Source organism: Rhipicephalus microplus, chromosome 3, assembly GCF_043290135.1.
Source record: "Rhipicephalus microplus isolate Deutch F79 chromosome 3, USDA_Rmic, whole genome shotgun sequence".
NCBI classification, from domain to species: Eukaryota; Metazoa; Arthropoda; class Arachnida; order Ixodida; family Ixodidae; genus Rhipicephalus; species Rhipicephalus microplus.
Genome location: NC_134702.1, coordinates 145,181,268 through 145,207,476, shown reverse-complemented (window position 1 = coordinate 145,207,476; position 26,209 = coordinate 145,181,268). Strand labels below are relative to the sequence as shown.

At 47.1% G+C, this 26,209-nt stretch overlaps 1 protein-coding gene across 1 annotated transcript in view; it reads left to right on the top strand.

Moving 5' to 3' along the window:
* The window catches only part of LOC142803963 (nose resistant to fluoxetine protein 6-like), a 100,938-nt gene extending 85,708 nt beyond the window's left edge, over window positions 1-15,230 (top strand). Inside the window, exons 11-16 of the mRNA XM_075890358.1 lie at window positions 1,915-1,994; window positions 4,663-4,776; window positions 6,510-6,630; window positions 9,631-9,820; window positions 10,575-10,717; window positions 12,206-15,230. Of these exons, the coding sequence (XP_075746473.1) occupies window positions 1,915-1,994; window positions 4,663-4,776; window positions 6,510-6,630; window positions 9,631-9,820; window positions 10,575-10,717; window positions 12,206-12,490 (933 nt within the window). The 3' untranslated portion in view covers window positions 12,491-15,230. The remainder of the gene's footprint in view (window positions 1-1,914; window positions 1,995-4,662; window positions 4,777-6,509; window positions 6,631-9,630; window positions 9,821-10,574; window positions 10,718-12,205) is intronic.
* The last annotated feature ends 10,979 nt before the right edge of the window (window positions 15,231-26,209 follow it).

The following is a 26,209-nucleotide window of genomic DNA, read 5'->3' as shown; positions in this document are numbered from 1 at the left end:
CTTCATCTGGTTTAGAAGCGTCATAAGTTGCGCTCGATCGGCGTCTTCTTCTATCTTCTTATCGATTTCGCTCGTAAGCGTCGTCACATTTGCTCGAAGCGTCTTCCGCTTCTTCGATAGGACCTCTTTATTCATGCCTAAAACGTGTTGAAAGAGCTCTTGCCTTTTTATGTGCGTCGCCAACAGTCGTCGGTCGTGGTCCTTCTCTCGACGGTTCGTCCTTGAGCCAGACGCCACTGCTTCGTTCTTCAACCCGTTGTTGCGAATGGGGTTGAAGTCTCTGCGTCTGTCTTCAGATCACTCCTGGTCACGGCACCATGTTTCAGAAGGACCAGAGAGACCGCATAACCGATACGTCTTCGGTTTATTGTTGACAGAACAATAAAAAAAATGTGCAGAGCGTGACCCTGGCTGCTTCTTCTTCCTCGCCTCCGAGCTCCATCTTCAATCTGTTTTCTACACCGACTATAGTCGGCTGCTAAGGACACGCACGTTCATGATTGATTGATATGTGGGGTTTAACGACCCAAAACCACTATATGATTATGATAGACGCCGTAGTGGAGGGCTCCGGAAATTTAGACCACCTGGGGTTCTTTAACGTACACCCAAATCTGAGCACACGGGCCTACAACATTTCCGCCTCCATCGGAAATGCAGCCGCCGCAGCCGGGATTCGAACCCGCGCCCTGCGGGTCAGCGACACGCACGTTCAAGAAACCAAAAAATACTCGCGTATGTTATTGTAACCTGTATGTCGAGCCTCAGAAAAACGAAGGGGACGGAGAAGCAGTTCGTCTTCTGCTTGAAACCATGTCGCGCGGTACCAATATTCAAGAAATAATTGTGATCCGCAATATATTTTTATTACGATGACGAACAGTATATTGGAGAAGCGCACGCAAACTGACCATTGCCGGCGGCGACCACACTGCTTTACGTGCCGGTAAAACGTCGCTCGACCTGTTTTACAAAGAAGACCCAAAGCATATATATTGCACCACAAGCGGCAAGGCGAATAGCTTATAACCACTAACGACTGAAAAGTCTGACTCTTGGCGCATATATTTTTTTTCTAATTTGATTGTGGAAACTATAAGTGCATACCAAAGGGGTCACCCATGTACATGCACTGCCGCTTGATCGAAGTGCGATTTCATCCAGCGGCCATGGTACATGTTATCGCGTGCTTATACGACGTGAACTAATGACCAAGGCGCTAACTCTGCATAAACGTATACTGTTTCTCACCTGTTAAGTTGGTTGTAATACTCTACTAAAACGCGTGCAGAACTTGCTTATTGTTCATTAGCTTGTAGTTCTGCGTTTTGAAAATGGCAGTACTATGCCTACATATTTCGTTTGCGAAATTTTAAAAAGAATCTTTTCATCATCTATTGATATTTCCTGTGTTAGTTTTCATGATAAAGATGATACGTTGAGACTATTTCACTAATAGTAATAACTTAATAAAATAAGTGTTACCATCTATTTTAAATTAGATAGTTCACGGCCTGTTAGTGAAAGGTTAGTCACGGTGCAAGGAAGTTAGTAAAGGCTGTAGTTACTGTCTATTTGATTCCACTTACAATCTGTGTGCTAACATAGGTAGTAAACGGGTAGCAAAAGGTTAGTAATGGTTCAAGCAATGCAAGCGCTGCATTTAGTACCTATTTGCTTGCAGTTGCTACCTTTTTATGAACTTTTTTTAGGAGAGTAACTTCCATACACCAATAGACGCTGTATAAACTCTCATAATTTCTACATAAAGTATGCCACTTCTTTGTAGATACCCTTCACTTTCGTGTTACACCGATTGTTATGATGGAGGGACTTGCCATGTTTTCTTTTCTTATTCGTCGCTGCAGGTAATTCATTCGTACCGCTTTATTCTCTCTTTTCATGTCATGCCAGTGCTACCGTCCACTGTGGTACATATCTTGCGAAATGCAGATATTCGTCGCCCTCTCCGGCATCGTCGTGCTTATAAGAAGGTGAGAATAGCAATGTTCAAGGATACAGCTGTAAATAATGAACCACAGCACGAGAATGGGTAAAGTAGTTGATAAAAACCACGCAGTGCCTTTGAGAAGACGAACATTTGTACAACTGACATTTGTTTTTTTTTAACGTGAACATCATGCAGTGTACACGAACAGTACTTTGTTATCATAATGGTTCTGAAAAATCAAATGTTATAGGACCGCGCAATTTCTTGTTTAATCGAGCAGCTTAAGTGAAAATACTGTTTATCAGGCAGATGGAATGGTTAGTGGCTATAGCACCTCTATTCCATCTCGTTTCATCAGGGTAATGCCTGGAAGATGATCCTAAGTACTGCGGATTTTTGTCTTAACTGCTGTTCTGAGCAAAAAAAAAAAAAGCTCGCCCAAGCAGTCTCAGTACATGCTGATATCAAATGCAATACGTATATCGACGTTCTGAACGTCACTTTGACAAGTGGCGTGTTGCAGTCAGCGATATGTGACGCAATCAAGGCGGAAACTCATCAGCAGGGGTTATTATGGGGGGTTCTACAGCAGGAAAGCGTCCGTATTATTGCACAACCTCCTCATTCGGAGTCACAATGACTGTAATAACAATACCAATCTTACCACCACGGTAATTCAGTGAACTGTGGAACGGTTCTACAGGTACGATTAAAGTTCGCTCAAGTGCCTTTAATCAATGGTGAGTGCTTCTCATATTGCCATACCACGCAAACAGTGTGTACGCTATTCTATTATGCGCAAAAGATAAGAAATAGTTGATCAATATCTGGGGTTTAACGTCCTAAAACCACGATATGATTATGAGAGGCGTCGTGGTGGAAAGTTTCGGAAATTTCGACCTGCTGGGGTTCCTTAAAGTGCACCTAAGTCTAAATGCACTCGCCTCAAACATTCTCGCCTCCATCGAAAATGCAGCCGCCGCAGCTGGGATTCCATCCTACAACCTTCGGAGTAGCAGTGAAGTGCCATAACCACTAGATGACCGCGGCGGGGCAATATGTGAAAAGGGAGTTTGCGGAACACTTGGTAAGTGAAGTTAGCGAAGGAAGGACACTGATATGTTGTGACGCTTTAAAAAAAAACACAATTATAGCAACATGTTTCTTTGCTTTCGACGAGTGTAGTTTAGAAATTATAGCTGAAAATGTTGATGCAATAATAATCTCTCAGCCTGCCTTGGACATCTGAGCACCTCCTGTTCTCAAACAGCCACCACGAGACATCGAGCGTGCTCACTCTGCGCTGCTGGACTTTGTTAACGGCAGTGTACTGCTTGAGCGAGTACGCACCACGTTAAAGAGTTCTACTCTTTAACTTGGTGCGTTAAAGAGTTTGCACCACGTGATTTTGACAGACGATTTGGCAGTTCAACCCTCCCCTCCCTACATATCTTCCATTTCTTTTCTGCCTCTTCCTTCGCTTTCTCTTTCCCTCTCTTCACTTTAGTCTATTACCCTGCCCCATCCCCTTTCCCCTGTGAAGAACTGCTGACGTGTCGCACTTAGCTGCAGCCACCCCCCTTGCAGGGTTCCCTTTTATTTTCATTTCCAATCCTAAGAACCACTCCCCTCCTCTCCACCTCCCATTAGGTCACTGCCGAGAATTTACACTTTTACAGAAGTCGAGTGCCCAGTATAGGTTTCGGCGATAACAATTCTGTGCTTGAATAGTTCATTTTAGCGTCGCTAGGTGGCCCCACCTAAGTAGCCGCAGTACCCCAGCATTAAGCTAGCGTCCATATGTGTGCATACGAAGGAAAATTTTCTGGTGTCGAGCGGTTGTTATGGTACTCGACTGCTGACTCCAACTTCGCAGCGTCGAATCTCGGCTGCGGCACCTGCATTCGGTTGGAGGTGGTGTGCTATAGAGGTCGGCGTGCTTAGTGCACGTTAAAGGACACCAGGTGGTCGAAATTTCTGGACTATTTCACAGTGGCGCCCTGATAATCATATTGTAGTATTGTAACGTGAATCTCTAGCAATTTACAATGTTTAGTGTTCATAGTCATGAAAATTTTGCAGTCAGTGTATGCGTGCTGCCGGACGACCACCTTTTTTGTGTTATATCGTCGTAATGAAATATTGAGGAAAATCACCGAAATAGCAACCTAATTGTTTTTCTATGAAAATCTAATTCCCATAAATAGAAATACCTGCATGGTGCAGTTTTGCGAAACTGATTCCAACAAATAAAATATTTGCTTGGTGCACTTTATTGTGTTTTTTAAAGAATTTGTGCCGACATAAACCGTAAACCAATTTACGCTATGCGGTTCATACTCGCCGGGGTGGCCTATATAGCGGTTGTGGCACTCGAGTGCTAACCCGAAGGTTGTGGGATGGAATTCCGGCTGAGGAGACTGCATTTTCGATGGAAAAACATGCTTGAAGCCCGTGTGTTTAGATATAGGTACACGTTAAAGATACCAAGGTGGTCGAAATTTCCGAAAATTTTCACTACGGCGTCTCACGTGATCATATGTTGGTTTTGGGACGTTAAACCCCCTGAATTATAATATATATGCGGGTCATAGGTTTTGTCGCCACGTGATCTAAGAGAAATAAGGGCTATAGGAAGCTCCTAAGACGTGTGGGCAATTCAAAACGCATGTGCTAAATTTTTCTTTTCGGCGTATTGTGTGACTTTGCAGATTCAAGAGGACGACGTGTGTTTTTCTGACTTTCATCAGCATTGTCGCACTTGCAGCAGTGTCTGCCACAGTCGGCGTCAGAGGCTACGAGCCACCCGTGGCCATCAACAGCATGTACGCTTGAATTGCATCTGTTTCAACTATATATATACATATATAGGGTGTCCCACATAACTTGAGCCAACAATTTGAATATGAAAGACGCCTCAGTGGCGAATTGAACCAAATGCATACTATTTGCACTAGCCTGTATAGGTAATCAGGCTATTTTTTTTTGTTTCTCCCCATACAAATTAATTAATGATTACTGATTACCTGTTTTTTTAAATATGGACTGGAAACCCCAAATATCAACGCTAAGATGTAGACCACTTTCAGAAACCACCGAATAAATTGTTTCGTGTACGATACGTCAAGCGCTGTTATTTTTCCGCGTTGTAAACACAGACTATAGCAGCGCTATAGCAGTGCGCTCGCGGCCCGTCACACGGCTTCTTTTCCCATTTCGCGGGCTTTCTTTACAACGGGGAAAAAATAACAGCGGTAGACGTATCGTACAGGAAACAATTTAGTCGGTGGTTTCTGAAAGTGCGCTAAATCTCAGTGTTCATAATATGGGTTTCCAGCTCATAATTAAAAATATAGGTCATACATAAACAATAATAATTAATATGTGGAGAAATACATAATAGCCTGAGTATCTACAGGCTAGTGCGAGTAGTATGCGTTTGGTTTAATTCGCCTCCTAAGTGCCTTTCACTTTCAAATTCTTGGTTCAAGTTATGTGGGACACCCTGTATCTCTCTCTCTCTCTCTCTGTGTGTGTCTGTGCGTGTGCGTGTGCGTGTGTGTGTTTGCGTGTGCGTGTGCGTGTGCGTGCGTGCGTGCGTGTGTGTGTGTGTGTGTGTGTGTGTGTGTGTGTGTGTGTGTGTGCGTGCGTGCGTGCGTGCGTGTGATGACTGAGCTGACAGCTACGCAGTTGCGCAGTAGTCTGCAAACACAGCAAAGCTGTAAAATGTACACTCAATACACTCCTTGTTCTTATATTGTAATGGCGACCACGTAAGTAATATTAAATTTATTACCTAGTTTAGTTCTGCCTTCTCTGAACTACTCCACGTGCCCAGATATATTGAACCTGTGAAAGTAAATTCACTAACACTTCATGGTCGCAACGACATCCTGTAATGTATAGCTACATGCATCTACTTCATACACATAATCGTACAGCCTAATGAATCTTCGAAGAGGCGGGACAACCTACGCGGGGGTTGTGAGCAAAAAAAAAAGTGAAGAGCTCACTCACACCGATGAAATATATTTGCTCCTTAGGGTTTGCTTAGGCTCAGACTCACCGAAGCTTTCCACAACCGGCTTTATTCGAACTCTGCTTTACTTCAATTTTGATCAACCGTACTCATTCGAACTCAAGGTCACCAAACTCACTCAGCTTCGTGGCCCGATCCAAGTCTTGTGAGCCTAACCGAGTCGATTCATGATTGAGTTTACCGACGCATGACGTGGAGAGCGGATAAAAATAGATAATACAGAGAACGCAGAGCGCAAAAAGAGAAGAAATGAACTGTTAGCGTGAAAATCTCACAGGTGCTCGTGAAGTCCGGGTGTTGAACATTTTTCTTGCGGCAGGCTGACGACGGAGATTCGCTAGTGCCACTAAACTCTTTCTATAACCTATAAGCATCAAACCACATGTACGCTGTTGGTCGCAGATGAAAACGACATCGTCTGTACACGTTTACGAAAGCACTGTGGTCAAGCGAGGAACACGCCCGGGTGTACAGTGCCAAAAATTACTTGAAGGTTTGCTAACACAGTTGAATTTCCAGGGAATCCGTGAGGATGCTTGGTGAAGTGGTGTATCTGCCATTTCTGCACGCCCCTGCCTTCATCATCGGCGTTCTGTTCAACAACTGGATAACCAGAGTGCGCAACGTAAGCATCTCTAAGGTAAGACATGACCATCGCCTATTCATTTGTCTGCTTTTATTTTATTTATTGTTACTGCAACCCCTTCGGCAGTTTTAGCAGGGTGGGATACAATGCATGAGCGCAAATACATTAAAAACTTACGTACAGGAAGATTTCAATAATAATAATAATAATATTAATAATAATAATAACGATAATAATAATAATGATGAGAAAACATCCACATTCCCTAAAGATAAACTCATGATGAATGACCCAGCAAAGCATGTACCATATAGGTGCAAATGAAACGAAGCAACAGACAACAGAGATGCAAACAGACAGTAACGATAAAAAAATAACTGCTCGTCTTTCAGCCATCAAGAAACGATAGAAATGCTCAGAAAGAAGCTGCTTGAACGATGTTGCTTAAGGTTATTCGAATCTGTTACTGTTCTCGGGGGGAAAAAAGAATACTTAAAGCAGTTGTTACGAGAGCGGAAGAGACTGAATGTTAGTTCGTGCCTTTGGTGCGTTGAATAAGCGGAGGAGAACGAAATCCATTCGTTGGGGTTTACGGTAAAGTGGAGCTTGATTAACTGATATTAAATATTCAAACGTGATGAGCGGTTTCTTTCAGCTAAGGGCGTTAGGTTAGCTTGAGCTTACAGGTCACGTACTGAGCTCCATCGGGAAACGTTATAGATGAACTGTATGGCTCTTTTTTTGACATTTTCCAGTTTCAGAATATTACCTTTTGTATGGGGGTCCGATATAACTGCAGCATAGTCTAAGCGTGTGCAACCACAAAGCACACATACAGGTAATGACAAAACATGATAGACATTGCCTACGTGACAGGTTGATATGTGAGAACGTGATTCTGCATTCTCCCCCTGCACTGCTCAAAGATTCAGACGCGACATCAAAATTTTTAGTGCGTCGGCTGTAGTGTCCACAGTTCGCAGTTTCTCGAGCCTCGAAATAACCACGTCATGTCGCGACGAATGTCCTCTGTAGCGGGCGTGGCTCGAACTTGTATGTGCAAGATGTGTACTTCTGCTCAAAATACAACAAGATAAATTGCTCATTGGACGAATGGACCCTTCTGCATAGTTAGTATCAATTAACCTCGCTGGGCTACCTATGACTGTAGCCAACAACTTTGGTGAAGGCACTATACGACGTACAATGTGTCGTTGGAATATCCGTGTTCCAGAACCAACGTCAAAAGTAATACTTTTTTTTTCTTTAAATGAATACAACCAGAAAAGTAGTGGCGCACACATTCAGAGCCCATGATTTTTATCCCTTTCATGTCAATGTAGAGCATGACTGACCACAGAATAATGAAGTATTTTGTAATATGCCATTTGCAATTTGTTGCTGAAACTCGCATAAAATGACGGGTTACTTTATTTTCTTTCTTGTAATGTAATATTGGTTGCCTTGGAATCATGCTATGCGAATAACACACAATCTTAGACAGTGCATAATAAGAAGATATACTCTCTAAAGATAATGTTGGCTCTGATTTAGACACTCGAGTAAAAGTTACGCCAGTGTAGCCAGGAACGTAGAAATAAAATATGCGAGGTACATAGCCCTGAATTGCATAGCCCTAAACGTTAACCACAACAGTATTATGGGCTGTTCAATAATTTATAATGATTAGAGAAGAAGGAAATATTAAGCTATTCGTTGTTCAGAACCGTGCAGCAACTGTACCAATAGCACGAATATGAAATGTACAAAAATCTGGCCTCCTGTTTCGTTTTCTACGGCGTTTTATCCCACTCTACTGAAAAAAAAAAGTTGGGGGAGGATTGTTGCCGTAAGCGTTCGACGCAAGATGGATGCCGCTATCAATTCATGAATATCCCGCAGCTAAAACAGTGTGCCATCCAGGCGTGAAAATTACGACTTGACACTTTAGCAGTGGTCGGCGGGAGGTTTCACTCCGTGATACTCGGCGGGAGGTTTCACTCCGTGAACACTGTGCATGCACAGAGCACAAGATGGCGATCGACGTTCGATATTAGTTCGATCGATGCGAACGACGTGCTTCGTTGCTCTTGTTGACGTTTTTTAAGTACCACAAGCAAACACAGAAACCAAACTATAGTCATCATCGCCTCCTGTGCCTCTTTTTTTTTCGATTAGTCACGTAATTTACTCCCCCCCCCCCCCGATTTAGAAACTAGCCTGAACTCGAATTCCAGCCAGCATTTGACAGAACTGACCACAGTGCTGCCACTCGACTAAAATGATGCAGCGCGCGTTCTCACAAAATGATGCCAGCTATCGCTGATATGTAGCGCACATTTTTGCCGGAAGGTGGATCTGTAATTGACATTTTCGAATCAAGGCAGCGTGCCGAGTGAATACGGGGGTTATTCACGTATAAACGCACTGCATGGAATGACGAGGAACGTCGGGAGGCCGAAATACAAGCAAGCGCAAGCTAGGTAGCATGTCAACCACCAACGCAGTGGCTGCTTCGTCATCTCGCATTGTTCACTGCGAGTTGTATGTGTATGCTAGTTTCTTTGCGCTTTTTTAACTGTAGTGCGCGACAAATGAAGTACGAAGGGAGAGCACCTAGACGCAGCGCACTGTCTAGGTGTCTTCCTTTTGTACTACAATTCTTCGCCCACCTCAGTTAAGATGAATTACCAACTAGCCCTTCAGGTCGTGCTTCGCAAGTACCATATTTTGTTTAGGCCTTAATTCAGGAGCTTTAAAACAGCCCTCCAGTCGCTGTACGTCACCAGAGTTGTTATCTCATGCTCCTCCTCGCACAATGACTTAGCGTGTTTTTTTTCCTAATCTCTCCAGTTTCTTCGCAGATATGTGATGCTGCCAATCATACTGTAAGAAAAATCAAGAACGGCGTGTCATTTCTTATGAAATGCAGACAAAGAGACGCTGTGTCACGAGTGACCTACTGCGTGGTTGATGACATGGTGACGGGAGAAGGTGTCTTACGACTGTGTCATTTACGGCTCACCGGTAATGAGCGGCGTAATTATGACGCAGTGTGTCCGTGGTGTCTTCTGGCTTCTGTCAGCTGCTGCGCTGATCTGGGGCGTCATGTACCCGTGCCTCTGGCAGTCATGGGTCTTCGCCCCAACGGCGGCCGCCTCGGTTCTGTTCATCGTGGGCATTCGACTCGCTTGGTGCGCGGCCATCGCCTACGTGCTCTGGGCCGCCACAACATGGAAATCTGGTACAGCTCCTTCTAACTTGTATATGTGACAGAAAATAACCAAGTGTTACTTTACTCTAAGGAGTAATGCTTGTCTTAAAGCCAAGAAATAAACTTCAGCGACACAAGGCATTCTTGTCTGAAGTAAAGAGCTAAATTCGATCGAATTACAGTAACCGACTGCTACACAACCAAATTGGGCATCGTCTGTTGGGCCATTTTTTTAATAAAGTTCTCTGCATCTGTATTGAATAGTAATGAACTGCTCACCCATTTCATTCCGCCAATATATGTTAGCGCCTTGTATTTTATGCCGACCATGTGGTGCTGACCACAACGAGCCGACCTCACGTCGTTGTAACATCCACCTAAGCCTCCAACATCTCCTGACGCAATTGTTTTTTTTCGTCCCTTCATTCTCAAAAAACCAACAGCGACACTGTTAGTTCGCTTGATGTGGATGCTGGAGGAAGGACAGTATTTTAGCGCGTACGAACACCTCAAGGACAACATTTAGGTTACACTGCAGCGATATATGAGTCGTTATGCGCATCGTGTCGCACGTTCACTGTGGCTCAGAGAAGGCACCCGCAATTGTTGTGGGTGGTCGTTCCTACGGAAGCGCGGGAGCACGTAGCCGTCTCCGCAAAGGTGCTTAGATACCATCTGATATCTAATACATTACAGTTACGACACATACGCTACTTGTGTCGAGTATGCCTCTCCATCGCCATAACCTGAAACCCTTGCTCAGGTCTATTCATTTTTTTTTCAGGACTAGTCCACGACTTTCTGGGCTGCCGTACTGTTGCCGCATTGGGAAGGCTTTCTCTGGGTGCCTACCTCTGCTCCTGGATGATCGTCATGCACGGCGTCCTCTCAGCACGCAACAATCTCGAGACTGCTCAAGCATTTGTCGTGAGTTTGGATCATACGTCAACTTGTGGTAGCTGAATGCGCTTCACCTTTTTTTCGCCATTGTACCATTGATTACTTGTTATGCTGTGACATTGTAGACCATGTAATAAAAACACGTGCTCGAGAGTTTAGATACTTAGTAGCAGATTTTGATGAGTGAATAAGTGTCGAGAAAATATTGATGGTAAATACAAAACGTTTTGGATATCGAGCAAGTACAAGATCATGTATACCGCCATTACACATCAGGGGATAAATAAAGAATGACCGAGATAGTTGAGATAGTTCAAAAGATACGACCGTCGCTCCTGTGTGGCTTTTCGGCATGACCTCCAAATCTTGACTGTTTGCACCCATGGCCCATCAAAAAATCACGGAGGCGAGCTGGTGAAATTTGTTCACGTCCGCCTACCAGAGGCACACTTTTTTTTCTAGGTACTTGTTAGAGCACACATGTTACTGGCCTGTCAGTACATGTAGGAAGGTAAAAGGCAAGTCCATGTGAGTCCTTCGAAAGTAAGCTTCCCAGCTGGCAAAAAATTCATCCTGTTCCTTGGCAAGGAAGGATTTTTCATTGAAATACTTGTGAGACACACACAAATTGATGTTCTTGTCTATGTGTGTATGTGCTCCAGACAGACGGATAACAATTTTTCGTTTGCATTAAAGGGAAACTCCAGCACTTTTAACCACATTATGCTGCAGTCCTCAAATGGTATTGCCAGCACTGTAACAGGCAGAATGATTTAACTTGTTGAGAAACTCATCAGTAATTTCAAGTAAAAAAAAAACGATTTGTCGAAACTGGACCAGGTCGCTAGTTCATGGTGCCTCAAGATGACGCCGCAACGCATCGACGCCCCAAACACTTCTCTGGCAGGAGGGTATCCAGGGGAGAGGGGAGGGTTCAAATTTCTCAAAATTTCTGTTGCATATATATATATATATATATATATATATATATATATATATATATATATATATATATATATATATATATATATATATATATATATATATATATATATATATATATATATGAAAACATCAAACGCACCCACGAACCTACGTCCCCCGAAAAATTTTGCAGCTAGGCTACTGGTTACTGGCGCCAGAAAATAGAAACTGGCGTCGTCACTCCACAATGCATCAAGCTGTGCCTGCTTTTCAAAATTTAGCAGCGGCGATTTCTACGACGACTCGAGCGCCGATTGATCGAAGCTTGTTTTCAACTACGTCCAATCCTATACGTCCAACCTATTTAGCTGAAGTTAAATTTCTTAGTAGCTGATTGGTAACGTTACCATATATTCAAGTCAAGTCAAGTGAAGTTTAATAAATAGTTCAGTTGAGTTACATGGTTAGCGTTTTGCAGCAGGAGGTCCCAAAGTTTCAGAGAAACTGACAGAGGGAAAGACAGGGGATGTGTCAGTACACGAGGCCCAAAGATATTTTTTCTTACCGGCATTATTACTTTCTTATTTTCAGATTCGGGACTTCGTGGCCAACGTGGCTCTGAGCTACGCGGGTGCCCTAGTTTTCTACGTGGCGTGCGACGGACCGGCACAATCCCTGTGCTCGCTTCTGCGCAGCGCAGTGATCGGCCGCGAGGCAGCGCGCCGGAGGCAGTCGTTCGACGAGTGCGACCGCAAAGTACGCTTCCTCTCGGAGCTGTTGGGCATGGAGTCACCGAGGTGTGCCAAAGAACTTCAACATCAGTCGCGAACGCTGCAGAGGTTCTCGTCACTGAAGGACATGGTGCTGCATCTGTAAAGTAGCGACCGAATGTTTGGTGCCAACTGGTCCCGAGACTGTGAGCAGTGTTCCGCGTGTGCCTCGAGCCACAGCGCCCATCTTGTCACTCGCGGACATAGTGTTACATCTGTAAAATAGCGACCAAACAATTGATGCCAACGGGTTTTGAGACTGTGATTATAGTACCGTCTGTGCCTAAAGCCACAGCGCCCATCTTGTCCCTCGCAGACATGGTACTGCATTCGACCGAACGTTTGGTGCGAACGAGTCTCGCGACTTAGCAGTTTAATTGCTTCGAGCCACAGCGCCCATCTCGTCACTCGCGGACGTAGTGTTGCGTCTGTAAAGCAGCCACCGAACGTTTGGTGCCAACAGGTTTTGAGACTGTGAATAGAGTACCGTGTGTGCCTAGAACCACAGCGCCCATCTCGTCACTCACAGATATGGTGCTGCATCCGTAAAGCAGCTAGATAGATCGATATGTAGGGTTTAACGTCCCAAAACCACCATAGGATTATGAGAGACGCCGTAGTGGAGGGCTCCGGAAATTTCGACCACCTGGGGTTCTTTAACGTGCACCCAAATTTGAGCACACGGGCCTACAACACTTCCGCCTCCATCGGAAATGCAGCCGCCGCAGCCGGGATTCGAGCCCGCGACCTGCGGGTCAGCAGCCGAGTACCTTAGCCACAACACCACCGCGGCGGGGCATCCGTAAAGCAGCGACCGAACTTTTGGTGCAATGGGTCTTGAGACTGTTAAGTGTTAAGACTGTTGTGTGACACGTGTGCCTCGAGCCATAAGCGTGCGCACATATGGGGGGGAGGCAACTGTTTGTCACAGCGCCCCCTCCCCGTTCTCCATTGTGTCAATGTATGGGGCTGGCTTTGCACCTCCCCTTTTCTATGTTGAAAAAGTGCATCGTTTTCTGACCACGTTGAAAAAGTGTTGTAGGGTCTTTTGAAGATCAAAACAGGATGACAATGCTGAAAAATTGTTACCAACACCGGATCAAGTTTCCTTGGCGTGTTTGATGGTCCCGGTGTCGAAAGCGTGTCCGCATACAGCCTCGCTGCTGCCGACGGAAGCGCGAGTGGCGGCAAACCACGGCTCTACCGACACTCACCACCGGCGTGTTGCGATACACGACGTCACCTTCTGCGCAGACTTCTTGAAGAAACACGATGCAATCGAGCAACGCGAACGTGTGTGAAGAAACCACTACCACGCATTGCACATCTTCACACTTGTGCCGTCACGACTCTTGAGCGGCACTAACGCCATGTCGACCAAACTGGCACGCACTCTTGATTTTGCCGTTTGTTGTAAACCGAGAAAGTGACACCATGTATTCCCATTCGCTGTATATACAAAGGGAATGCAACCGTCAACAGGACTTTCTAGCATGCGGAATAAAACAGTTCAACGCACAAGAAGCGACATATGGATGGAGAATGCCACTACAAAAGCGAACATCACCGGGCTCATTCTTGTCTGGTAAAGTGAACTTCGTACCACTGAACGTAAGATGCATTGCTCGCATATGTACAGCCGTCAGGACTTTTAACTTTAGCGCTCCGACGCGTGGCCTGGGCTTGCTTGGACTGAGGTCAGCGCCACCAAGCGTCTAACATGATATGCTTCCTGCAGTTAAGTATAGATGTAGTGCGCGTCGGTTTCACTAGTAAATTTCTGTTTCCAGTCTGCCAGACAGGCGGGTCGAATGCACTCATTTCGCATCCCGTTTTCGCCACGTTTCGCTCGTGGCTCGTTATCGCGTGCAGCCATGGCGTTCGTTGTCTTATACTTATCTCGACAATGAACCATTGCGTGCGACAGCTTATGCACCCTTCGTGTTTGCATTCGCAGATGCTGCTCAAAAGAAATCGCATGCACAAAAAGCAGAGGAAACGCGTATTCAAGTTTGTAAACGTTGCACATTAAATCTGAAGTGCAATGACGTTGTTCATGTTCTGATTCAGTAATTTTCAGACGGCGTATACACCGAACTGTTTTTGAAACTTAGAGTGTACCTTCCTTCTCGGTTCGCGCTTCACGGAAGATGAGGTCCTGTAGCACAACATCTGTGCGGGTGAGAACATCTAGGGTTTAGCGTCCCAAAACCACGACTTGTTTAAGTTAAGAAGGCAGTTTAAGCTTTTTATGCGATAACTACGCACAAAAACTGATTTGTTTGCGTTGTATCCATGCGTCGTTCTTGCTGAAAACACGCACAAACATAGCGCGCCATACGACATCTTTTGTGCAGAATGAATCGAACAGAAAGGCACACTCTAAATTGCGAGAACAGTTCAATTCACGCTGTCTGAAAATTACTGAATCAAAACATTAACAACGCCACAGCATTTGAGATTTCTTTTCTGTACAACTTTTACAAATGCCGTGAACATGCATTTGCTCTGCTATTTATAGGTGTGATTTCTTGCTGCGAATTCAAACTCGTAAGGCGCGCAAGCTGTCACACGCAATGGTTCATTATCGAGATAAGCATACAGCAATGAACGCCATGGGCGCGCGCGATAACGTATAGGCACCCGATAGTGAACCAGAGGGGCAACGAAGCTCTTTGGGCCGCCTCAGCATTGTTGGTACCGACCGCCAGGGATACTAAGAAAATGGAACGCTCGCTGAACACAACGACAAGCTGAAGTGTCAGTGCCCTTTTTGGCACGTTTTCAAAGAACGCTTCCTGGGCGCTTACATAATCGTCCGTCACCCCCTTGCTCACAACTAAAAACAGAAAATTATACACACGTGCAAGTTCGGTTTTGCTGCGTTTACTCGCTAGGCTGCGCATCGGAATACTCGGTTTTGTTGTGCCTGCTCGCTAGGCTGTGTGTTCTGGCGCTTCCATCAGATCTCGTAAACTGCATTGCCGGGTGCGTATAGCCACGAGCGAAACGTGGCGAAAACGAGATGTCAAGTGAGTTAAGTTGACCCGCCGGTCAGGCAGACTGGAAACAGAAATTTACTTGTGAAACCAACGCGCACTACATCTGTTGTTAACTGCAGGAAGCATATATCATGTTAGACGCTTGGAAGCACTGACCTCAAATCAAGCGGGCCGATGCCACGCATCAGAGCGTTCAAGTTAAAGCTGCTGACGGCTGTACTTCATCGCTTTGGATTCATGTTTACGCTCAGATTTAACGTTTTTAAGCGTTAGAGAATGTACGTTGCAGTGCTTGCCTCAAACTCAATATCATGCGACGCTCACTTGCACCTAAATTGCGAGTTGCAGCGCGCCGAAATAAACTGAAACATCTTTGGTGTTGTATCTGCATTTAGCTTTGATATTCCTACTTTTCTAAAGTGGCGTTCGATTGACGTAAGAAGCTTGCCAGGTCCTGCATTATCAAGGACCGCACCTCAACAACAACTAAAGACGAGGGCTTATGCTCCTTCGCATGCGTGCAGCTCTCTTTGCACTGCCCAGTTGTGGCCAGCGCGACGATAGGGAGGCTGGTAGTGGTGTTTTTCGCAGTGCTGCCTGGGCAGAGTCTGACGCCTATTGTACGCTTTTCTGTTAACCAAGATTTGCTACGTGCCATTCTAATCATTACAACTCTAAGCCTCACACGATCGCTGCACGGGAGTGCCCATATAAAGGCAGGCGTGAATGCATCGGCCGTGCTTCTTCGGCGGTCACGCATGATTAACACCGTTCACAGAACACGACATTGTGCTTTCTGTGTCGTCTTAAAGCTTCTTTCACGAAGAACCATAGAATATATACTCACCGATCTTGGAGCTATGCTATCCACGTGCTATAGCTGCTCTCACCTGTCAAGCCAGCTGTCCAAGTGGTTGCATCCGCCACTACTATTTCAAGGATGCGTATCTTCATCTAGGCCACAGCTGCGTATTGTAAAACAGGCGAAAAATTTGAATTTATAGTTGTGGAATAATTAGACTGACTTCTTTTGTTACACTTCCTTGAATTTTATGTGTAAGCATAAATTTATAGCTAGCACATTGCACATTGGACGGACTTAAAGGGTATCAGCATACCTACAATTTAAGCTGGAATTTTGTAGCAGTAATGTGCGTATTTGCTTACACGACGGACAAGCGTGTTCGTCCGAGGTTGCATATGTCACCGACCTTAAAATTCTGAACACGTCCAAGAGGCGTTGGCAGATGGTAAAACGACGACGTCGGGCCATGGCAGGTTGGCCGACCAGCTGCCAACGTGGTATATGGCCAGTCACGGCCCGACCACTTATTCCAGTTGTGTCGCCGACGAAACTGGACACCGACTGGTTGCCGACCTTTAGCCAACCATCGGCCACCGGCCATGCCTATACTTCGTAAGCCCCTATACTTCGTAAAAGTACCACCATCTGCTCTCCCCCTCGCCACCTCCTCTTCGGCGCGTCGCTGTTTTTCTTTCGCTTGCGACAGTGGCTCCCCTGTAACGTGCCACGAGCTTGCAGGTTGATTTCGAGCTGGTGGCGCACCGCCGCTGCTGCATTAGTTACAGCCGTTCTGTAAAGCCGTGTGCCGTGCCTCGCATACGGCTTTATGTAGTGATTCTTCTGCATTCGCTTTCTCAGCAAGACTGAGTGCGCTCACCATCAATATTACGGCAGAAGAGCTGCTCCAAGTCATGCACAAGTTGTAGCGAATTGCACGTCGTTCAAACTTCTTTTCACAGCATAGTGTTTCCTTGTGTATTTGGTGCTGGTATACATAACTGCTTTTCTTGAGAACAGGTTGAAATTAAATTAAGTAAACTCTGCACGCTAACTCTATAAACTCTGCACGCTAACTATATAAACTCTGCACGCTAACTATATAACCGGTAAAAAAATATTTAGGTCGCAGCTGTGGTGTCTTAAGTCCCACCGTTTGTGAAGGAGTAGTTCCCGAGGGTACAAACTATCTCGATATTTCACAACTGCAGCAATGCCAACAATGTCCATGAAAGTGCTCGCTCAGAACTACAGGACGTTTTACAAGCTACCTCTCCTCTGCCTGTCAAATGACTTGTGCACGCAGTACGCCGTTCTGAGATGTATGCCCTCTGCCGCGCAGTTTGTAATCGTTTTTTTTTTCAGGTTTTACATGTCTTCATGGGCGTTGCAGATAATGTAGGTGATAAAGAACAAGCAACACAGTGGCGCTTTGGTGCATCCAACATGGCACCGATCGGCGGGAACCGGTTATTCGCCGCATCCACCCGAAGAGACAAGAAGCTCCGGTGGGGAGAGGAGGAAGCAGTGCAGGGGAAAAAAAAGGCTGTACTTTTCCGAAGGTATAGGGGCTTTAGCCATGCCCTCTTGGGAATGGCTCCGTGCACGACCTGAAGTCGTTCATGTCGTGCGCCTCAAGCCGTTTCATGCGTGTTAACCAACCTGAGCACGGTAGTACTTGTTTCTCTGTTACTGTGCTTTAGTGCTTGTACTTATTTATTATTGTATTTTCTTTCTCTATTGTTATCTTTATTCATGCACCCTATATCGCTTTGGCATCATGTTTACGCTCAGATTTAACGCTTTGAAGCGTTAGAGAATGAACGTTGCAGTGCTTGCCTCAAACTCAATATCATGCGACGCTCACTTGCACCTAAATTGCAAGTTGCAGCACTCCGAAATAAACTGAAACATCTTTGGCGTTGTATCTGCATTTAGCTTTCATATTCCTACTTTTCTAAAGTGGGTTTCGATTGACGTAAGAAGCTTGCCAGGTCCTGCATTATCAGGGACTGCGCCTCAACAACAACAAAAGACGAGGGCGTATGCTCTGTTTTAAGCCTCCGGACGTTACTTCTTCAGAAGGGGGTGGGAGGCAACGGCACGCACGTTTCTTATATTAACTTTTGATTGATTTGATTGATTTGTGGGGTTTAACGTCCCAAAACCACCATACGATTATGAGAGACGCCGTAGTGGAGGACTCCGGAAATTTTGACCACCTGGGGTTCTTTAACGTGCACCCAAATCTGAGCACACGGGCCTACGACATTTCCGCCTCCATCGGAAATGCAGCCGCCGCAGCCGGGATATGAACCCGCGACCTGCGGGTCAGCAGCCGAATACCTTAGCCACTAGACCACCGCGGCTGGGCTATATTAACTTTTGTTTGATTCAGTTTTCACCCACAAAGCATGGGTCAAGATTGCTCAGAGAAACTGTGCCTCGTTGTTCGAGAAGGTTCACAATCATTGTAGATCATTCTGTTAGCATTGCGCGCAACATGCGAACACACGAGATAAAACAGACGTGAACGTGCGGTAGCCGTTGAAGTCACAGTGTGCGCAGAAATGTATCAAAAATTTATATATATATATATATATATATATATGGTGTTTAACATTCCAAAACCAACATATAAACAACATATGATTACGAGAGACGTCGTAGAGGAGGGCTCCGGAAATTTCGACCGCCTGGGGTTCTTTAACAAGCACCCAAATCTGAGCACACAGGCCTACAGCACTTTGGCCTCCATCGAAAATTCAGCCGCTGCAGACGGGACTCAATCCCGCTACCTGCGTGGTCAGCAGCCGAGTACCTTAGCCACTAAACCACCGCGGCGCTGCGTCAAATTATAATAATCAGCACTATTACAGTTTCTGTTACGTACACTTACAATGGGACACGCACTAGCCATTTGCTGTGGCACATACAGTTTGCGCATATTTTATACTTATCAAGAGACTATCATTGTGCCAAACGACGAGCTAGGTGGCTATTTCTGGTGCTCTGTTTTTAACCCGGAGTATCGTTAGGTGTTAAGATGTGTGAAATGAAGAACATTCATTCATCATTCAAAACTTGCGTGTTGCCCGCGAGAGAATACACGTCACGAGACAAAGTACTCGGTGAGTTCCACAGACTATATATATTGCCGCACCCACTGGACTTCCGAGGTCGAAGGCAGTGAGCGAGTCCAGTTTTCAGGTGGTTACAAGGAATAGCCGCTGGTATGATAGTATTAATATTCCGGATCTGGTTGGCATAACACATCTTCACTAGAGAGATGACTCAATCGCAGCCCGTTCGGCTGCGATACGTGTGCCAGCAAAAATTGAGTCTCGCACAAACCACACTTAGGCCGAGTTTGTCTAAAAAGGCGGAAGCTTGGCGGCGACATGGCTGAAACAATAGAGGAGCGTGTGGTGTGGTAACAGTTTGGGACCAGTCGTCTTCAAGGAGTACATACGCTAAGTTTAAATATTTTTTAGCTTGTTGCTAGAAATGAAAACACGGGTCTACAATCATCGCACAGTCAAGTTTTTCAGTCTGACGGCAGCGCCAGAACGCATAGCCTAAGGGGTGAAAAAAGCAACTCTGTGATGGGGTGCGGGCTCGGAAAATGTAGTTTTTAATACCACTACCTTTAAAACCCATTTCGGTTTTGGTATGGAGAGGGTGCTTTTGCACTGACATGTCAAGTCCAGCGTTACGGGAAGATTGCAACTCGCAAAATACCGGCACCATCTGAGTCACTTGCTGTCATTCACGCGTGGTTCGCTTAAACAACGACGTGAATAGTCAACCAGCATCTCCTCCAACAGAGATTTCTTTTTAGGCTGGGTGCACGATGCAGATTAACTAACAGAACCGTGATATCCTCAACACGTCGACTCTCGCCGCGATAGTGTCCACTTCACTGAGGCTTGCTTGTAGATATAATTATTAGTATGGAAAGCTGAGCGAGTTGGTTTGAGGATATTCTTGAAAGCATTTTGGCGCACGCACAATGGTAAAAAAAAAACCAAAAGGCAATAAGTTGTTATGTTCGCGCTTGTTTATCTCCTCGCTTTTTGTCTGTCTGCGCACCAAAATGTTTCCAAGATTGCTTGTAGATGCTAGAAAAATTTCCCGCGGTGATTTAGTGGCCAAGCGATTCTGCTGCTGACCCACCGGCCACGGGATGGAATTCCGGCTACGGCGGCAGCATTTTCGATAGAGGAAAAATGCTTGAGGCCTACGTACTTAATTTGGGCACACGTTGAGGAACCCCAGCTGGTCGAAGTTTCCGGAGCCCTCTATTATACGGAGATTCTCATAACCATACCGTGCTTTTGAGACGTTAAACCACCAAAAATTATTTGGAAAACTTTACTTGTACATATTGCCTAGCTGCGGTGACTGTTATGGCAGCGACTTTGTTTTTTTTTTACTTTTGGGGACCACAGCCGGGTTGCGCTTTTTTTCTTGTGGTTTTTTCACTTGTCGCGAGAGCGATGGGAGAATTTCTGAGTATGTTTCGCCACTTATCGGCGGAAGGGGCGCTGCGACCCTTACGTTACATCTGCTCTGCCGTGCACACGACTCAAGAGTGTTGCTCAATGTGAAATCGCAGACAGGGGTTCTCGGCGGAGAGTGGCAGGGCAATTATTCAAGAAGTTGGGGGGTTGACTGAGGATAGTCTTCTTAAGAAAAAAGACAACTAATGTTATAGCTTAGCAGATGGCTCGCCGCATAATGTCGGTATGCATGTTCTCGTGGATAATACAAGCTAAAACTCGGTAAAAATGTTGAAGAGCCAGCTAACGAGGCCGAGTGTAGAAGGCATGAAGCACAAGTAACGACCAGATAGAGGTAAACAACTCTGTACATGTCCTGCAAGCAGAGAGCACCAAGCACCTATGACCAGTGGTCTCGTCGTACAATGAGGCCGCAATTATTAGAGAGGACACTTACATAAATGTCAGGCACGCCTTACTTTTGCTAGCTGCTTCCTGTTTCTTTATATTCGCCAGTACATTTAGAGTGGTTCTCAAGGCCAAAAGCTGCGGTCTGCACCTTGACAGCTCTTTGAAACACGTACGTGAGTCGCATCTCTAATGGTTTAGGAAACAGCGTATAGGGGCAAAGAAAGTTAAAAAAAGTTGCAGCTCTGCCGCAAAGGCGAAGCAATGAACGCGATAGCAACAAATTGGAAGGTAACGTGCAGAATTGCAAGCAGATCGACGCGTGCCCTACGTTTCTCGCGCACAAATAACGCACGAAACTTACTCACAGGTACAGATGAACGCGAATAGGCACCTCAGTTGTTACTTCGCTGCGTCTGAAAAGCGCACTCTTTTCGCAAACACAGACTGTGCAACGATTGCAGTGAGCTCGCATGCCCGGTAAGTATACAACAGAATTGTTCCAGTGAAAGCCAAAGGTAAGCCAAGACCTACGATCCTCCCCACCAAGAGATAAGGACGCGCGACTGAGCATCCACCCCGTCCTCTCTGCAGGGCAAAGTACGCGTGTGAGATGAGAGCACGCGCCCCCGTGTCGTGACGATGTGGCGATGCGCGCTAAGCTAATTGCGCCATTTTGCTGGTAATGCTGAAACACGATACAGCCCCGGTGATGCCCGTCACCAGCGGTAAGTGATGGATATAAATAGCTTGCCCTCTAACATTAGAAGACATGCTCCTCTGTGGCTCAGTGGGTATATATATATATATATGTGTGTGTGTGTGTGTGTGTGTGTGTGTGTGTGTGTGTGTGTGTGTGTGTGTGTGTGTGTGTGTGTATTGTCATGACCAAGAAAGACGCTGGGGCTTTGGCGCGTGGGCAGCTAAGGGAAGGTAGAGGAAGAAGAAGACAGAATAAGAACAGCTGGCCCAGGATCGGGTGTTGTATCTTGTTCTCTGTCTCGCTCATCACAACGGCGCAGTCGACGAAGAAGAAGGCTTACGTCCCGGCTTTATCATTCAGGAGAGCTGCGATAAGCGTTGCTTGAGGACGGCGTCAAGGCCTCCTTGGCAGCTGTTCACCTTACGCCACTGCCACCACCGTTCGGGGACGGCGTCAAGGCCTCCTCGGTGGCTGCAGTACCCGTTACCGGTACCATTTTACAAGGGACACCGTCCATGCGTCCTTGGCTATGGATACTGCCGTCAGCGCAAGCCGACAAGTGAACCCTCTGCGGGAAGCCACCGGTACGTGTCTTCGTGGTTCGTCGGAAGTGCGGGCTTCTCCATCGAGGAACGCCGTTCACGCTCCCTTGGCAACGGGGTCCCACCCGCCACTTCAGCTACCCTTCAAACCACCAGTGGACGGCGTCCAGGCCTCCTCTAGGGTTGTAGGGCATGACCTCATTGACACCCTGCCACCATTTCGCGGCAGGGATCCGCACCGGCGCCTGTCCTTTGGAAATGCCGTTCACGCTTCCCATGGCCTACATTCCCGTTGCCGCACTCTTTCAACATACGGGCTGCCAGGGAACGCCGTCCAGGCTTCTCTGCACGTCAACCTTAACGGCATGAGTGCTGCAACCGCTACTCATTCGAAGACCGCGATCATCAACGCTTCGGGCTTCACACACGACAGCGCCGCGAACCTACGGCATACCATCGCGCTACTCCGCGTCAAGACTAACGAACTGACAGCGTCAATCTCCGAGCGAGCTCCTACAATGTTGCCAGAACTGCGTGCCACTAACGCCGTGTTGGACGTAGCTGCCTCGCACGACCTTGAGGCAAGTCCATTGGAGCAACGCAGGCAGCTTTGGGGCACCCTCCTGCAGCTCTCAGACCAGCTCGACGGCGTTGCCTCAGTGATAGCCGCATTCTCACGTGCCGCCCCACCATCGCCGTCCACCTACGAACTGCCAGAATTCGACGGGGTCCGGAACGACGCCGACAGCTGGGTGGCAACCGTCAACGCGCTAGCAATGCGCGAGGCCTGGACGGAATCTCAGAAATGGACCGTGGCTGAGGACCGTCTTCGGGAAGGTGCAGCGGCAAGGCACCGGTATGAAGGCTGGAAGCAGCAGTCATGGGAGGAGTGGAGCTGCAAGCTCATAGCTGCTTTCGGTTGTAATCCTTACCACCTCTCCACCACCACCCCGTCCAACCTGGCCAGTATCAAGGAGCAAGCTCCAGAGGCTTTCCACCTCGAGGCTGCAGCTGTCCGCTGCAGCTTACCACACGAGAAGTTCCCGAAGCAAGTTCACTGCGGCCAGGGGCCACTACCAAAGTCGGACCTCTTGAAGGGCGTTCGAAACAGCCTCAGAGAATCATCTCGACTGTGCTTCATTGCCCTTCACCAACGCAACCCCATTCGCACACCAAGCTGAAGTGAAGCAACACCTCGAAGGTTCCTCGGAGCCCTCCAGTCACGCGGCAGAAAGCTTCTCCGCCTGTCCTTTGAATGACGTCAGACGCAGGTGCGACACGCCACTGCTGCTCTCAGTACCCGCGCCGGTACGCGATGCCATCATGTCAGTGGAAGAGGCTGATACCAGTCCTCATACAGCTCAGTTAGAGAAACCAGCCTCAATATCACCTTTACTGAGGCAAGTGCAGACACCAGCATCGCCTATGCTTGAACCACCTACGGTGATGGTGCCGGTAGAGCCCAAGGTAACCACTGCTGGTGTCACTGACCAAGATCACGAGGAGAAAGTTGGCGCTCAAGATGCAGACAGCAGCCAGTCTCAACCTCCCGAGAAAATTGTGGAAGACTCTGGCACCCAGTTTCAGCGTGGCCAAGGCCGACCTGCGAGATACAGCCACTATATCGACCGCAGATCTACCTTTGGCAGATACCGGGACCAAATCGCGGCCGAGAGCGTCGGCCGCAACGGGGCAGCCAGTGCCGGCCGCCTGAGTCCACAGCACTTCTTCAAAAGACATCGTGGCGTGCAAACGAGCGACCAGCTCAAGGCAGCCAGTGCCGTCCACCAGAAACTTTGCCGCCAGCTCCGCGCGCACGCAGTCATTGCCAAGTGTCATGACCAAGAAATACGCTGGCGCTTCGGCAAATGGGCAGCTAAGAGAAGGTAGAAGAAGACAGAATACGAACAGCTGGCCCAGGATCGGGTGTTGTATCTTGTTCTCTGTCTCGCTCATCACTATATATATATATATATATATATATATATATATATATATATATATATATATATATATATATATATATATATATATATATATATATATATATATATAATAAAACGAATGAAGATGCGCGAGCCTACGGGTCGCGGAAGAAGAAGAAGAGTAATGGAGCGCCGCTTGGACTGTGTGCTTGGGTGGAACGTTCTAGGCCTGTCGCAGAAGTACGCTACTCTTTCACAACGCCATTCGCCATTTCACCTCATCTCTAAATAAACGCAGTCACTCGTAACAGTTTGGTGGAGGTGCTGGGTACATTGATCTGGACGACCCAGCTCTACCAACTTTTCGACGGAGCAGACGCTTGGCAGGCTTGCCACCGCAGCTACCAAACATGAAGGACGCGGGAGCAGGCCATAACAACCTCGTTGCTGATGAGCAACACGCTCACCCGCCAGGACAAGCTAAATGCAGCATGCCGGAACGTCAGCCGAGGACCTTTTCGGGGCAGCCGGATGACGATGTACACGACTGGCTCAAGCACTACCAAAGAGTGAGTCACAGCAACCGCTGAAGCACCGCTAAGCAGCTCGAGAACGTGGTGCTTTTTCTCGTCGGCACCGCGTCTCTTTGGTTCGACAACCATGAGAGTGCATTGACCACATGGGACATTTTTGTGGACGAGCTGAAGAGGTGTTTTGGTGACTCAACAGCTAAGGTCAAGCAGGCGGAGCAAACGCTTTCACGCAGAGCTCAGTTACCTGGCGAAACATGCACCACCTACGCCGAGGCCGTCTTGAAGCTTTGCGGAATCGTGAGTGCGACCATGTGTGACGAAGATAAAGTAGGTCATCTGCTCAACGGAATTGCGGAAGACGTGTACAATTTTCTTATCACTAAGGGAGACTTACACACACCTTCCGACCTAAGGAGACACTACCGAGCGTTTGAAGCGCTAAAGAGGAGGAGAGTCCTACCGAAATTTGGACGTCTTGAGAATGTGCCCACGATTGGAAGTGTCAACCTTCCATCGCAGGACGACATCTCTTTTATAAGACGAGTGGTTAAGGAAGAACTTGCTCAACTGCAAGCTGTGGACACCGCTGGTGTCTGCCATCAGTGTGCATTCGACCAACGGCCCCGTGAACCACTGGTACCTCGGACGCGACAGAGCTACTTTGAGCCTCGCCCGAATTACACCGATCGGTTCGAACGAAGGAGTGAACGACCACTCAAAAACCAGGAACGCAGGCAAGGTTCATCACAGCGATCTACTCCTCGACCACCATCGCCCAGCTTTTATCAACCGACGAGGTCTACTTCGTCGGGGACGACTAGACGCGACACCCGTACTTGCTACAACTGCGGGCTACCTGGGCACATCGCTTAGTACTGCTACCGTCACCAGCAGCGAGCTCCACGATTCAACGTGTACACGCCTTATGTACCTGCTGGCGAGTCTCGACCATTTCAGGGCTCTTTCCAACGGCAACACGCAGCACGTGCTGACTCGCCTTGCTCCGACCGCAGCGTTACCCCACCACCACCCACACGCCAACAGCGAGCCCCGTCTCCGCGTCACCACTCGGGGACGCCACCACCCCTGGGAAACTAACTGGTGCGACCAATGGGGGTGAGGCCGCCAAATTATCCACCACAACCCCGGCAGGTTATTTGCAGCCCATCCCTCCACCGACATCCCCTTTTGAAAAAGTTGGCATCGACTTGCTCGGACCCCTTCCTAAGACCCCATCGGGCCACCGATATGTTATAGTGTGCGTGGATTACTTAACGCGTTACACAGAAACGGACGCACTGACATCGGCCACAGCATCCGCTGTTTCTTCTTTTTTGTTACAACGAGTCATACTGCGTCATGGTGCTCCACGGGTTGTCATCAGTGACCGTGGACGACAATTTATCGC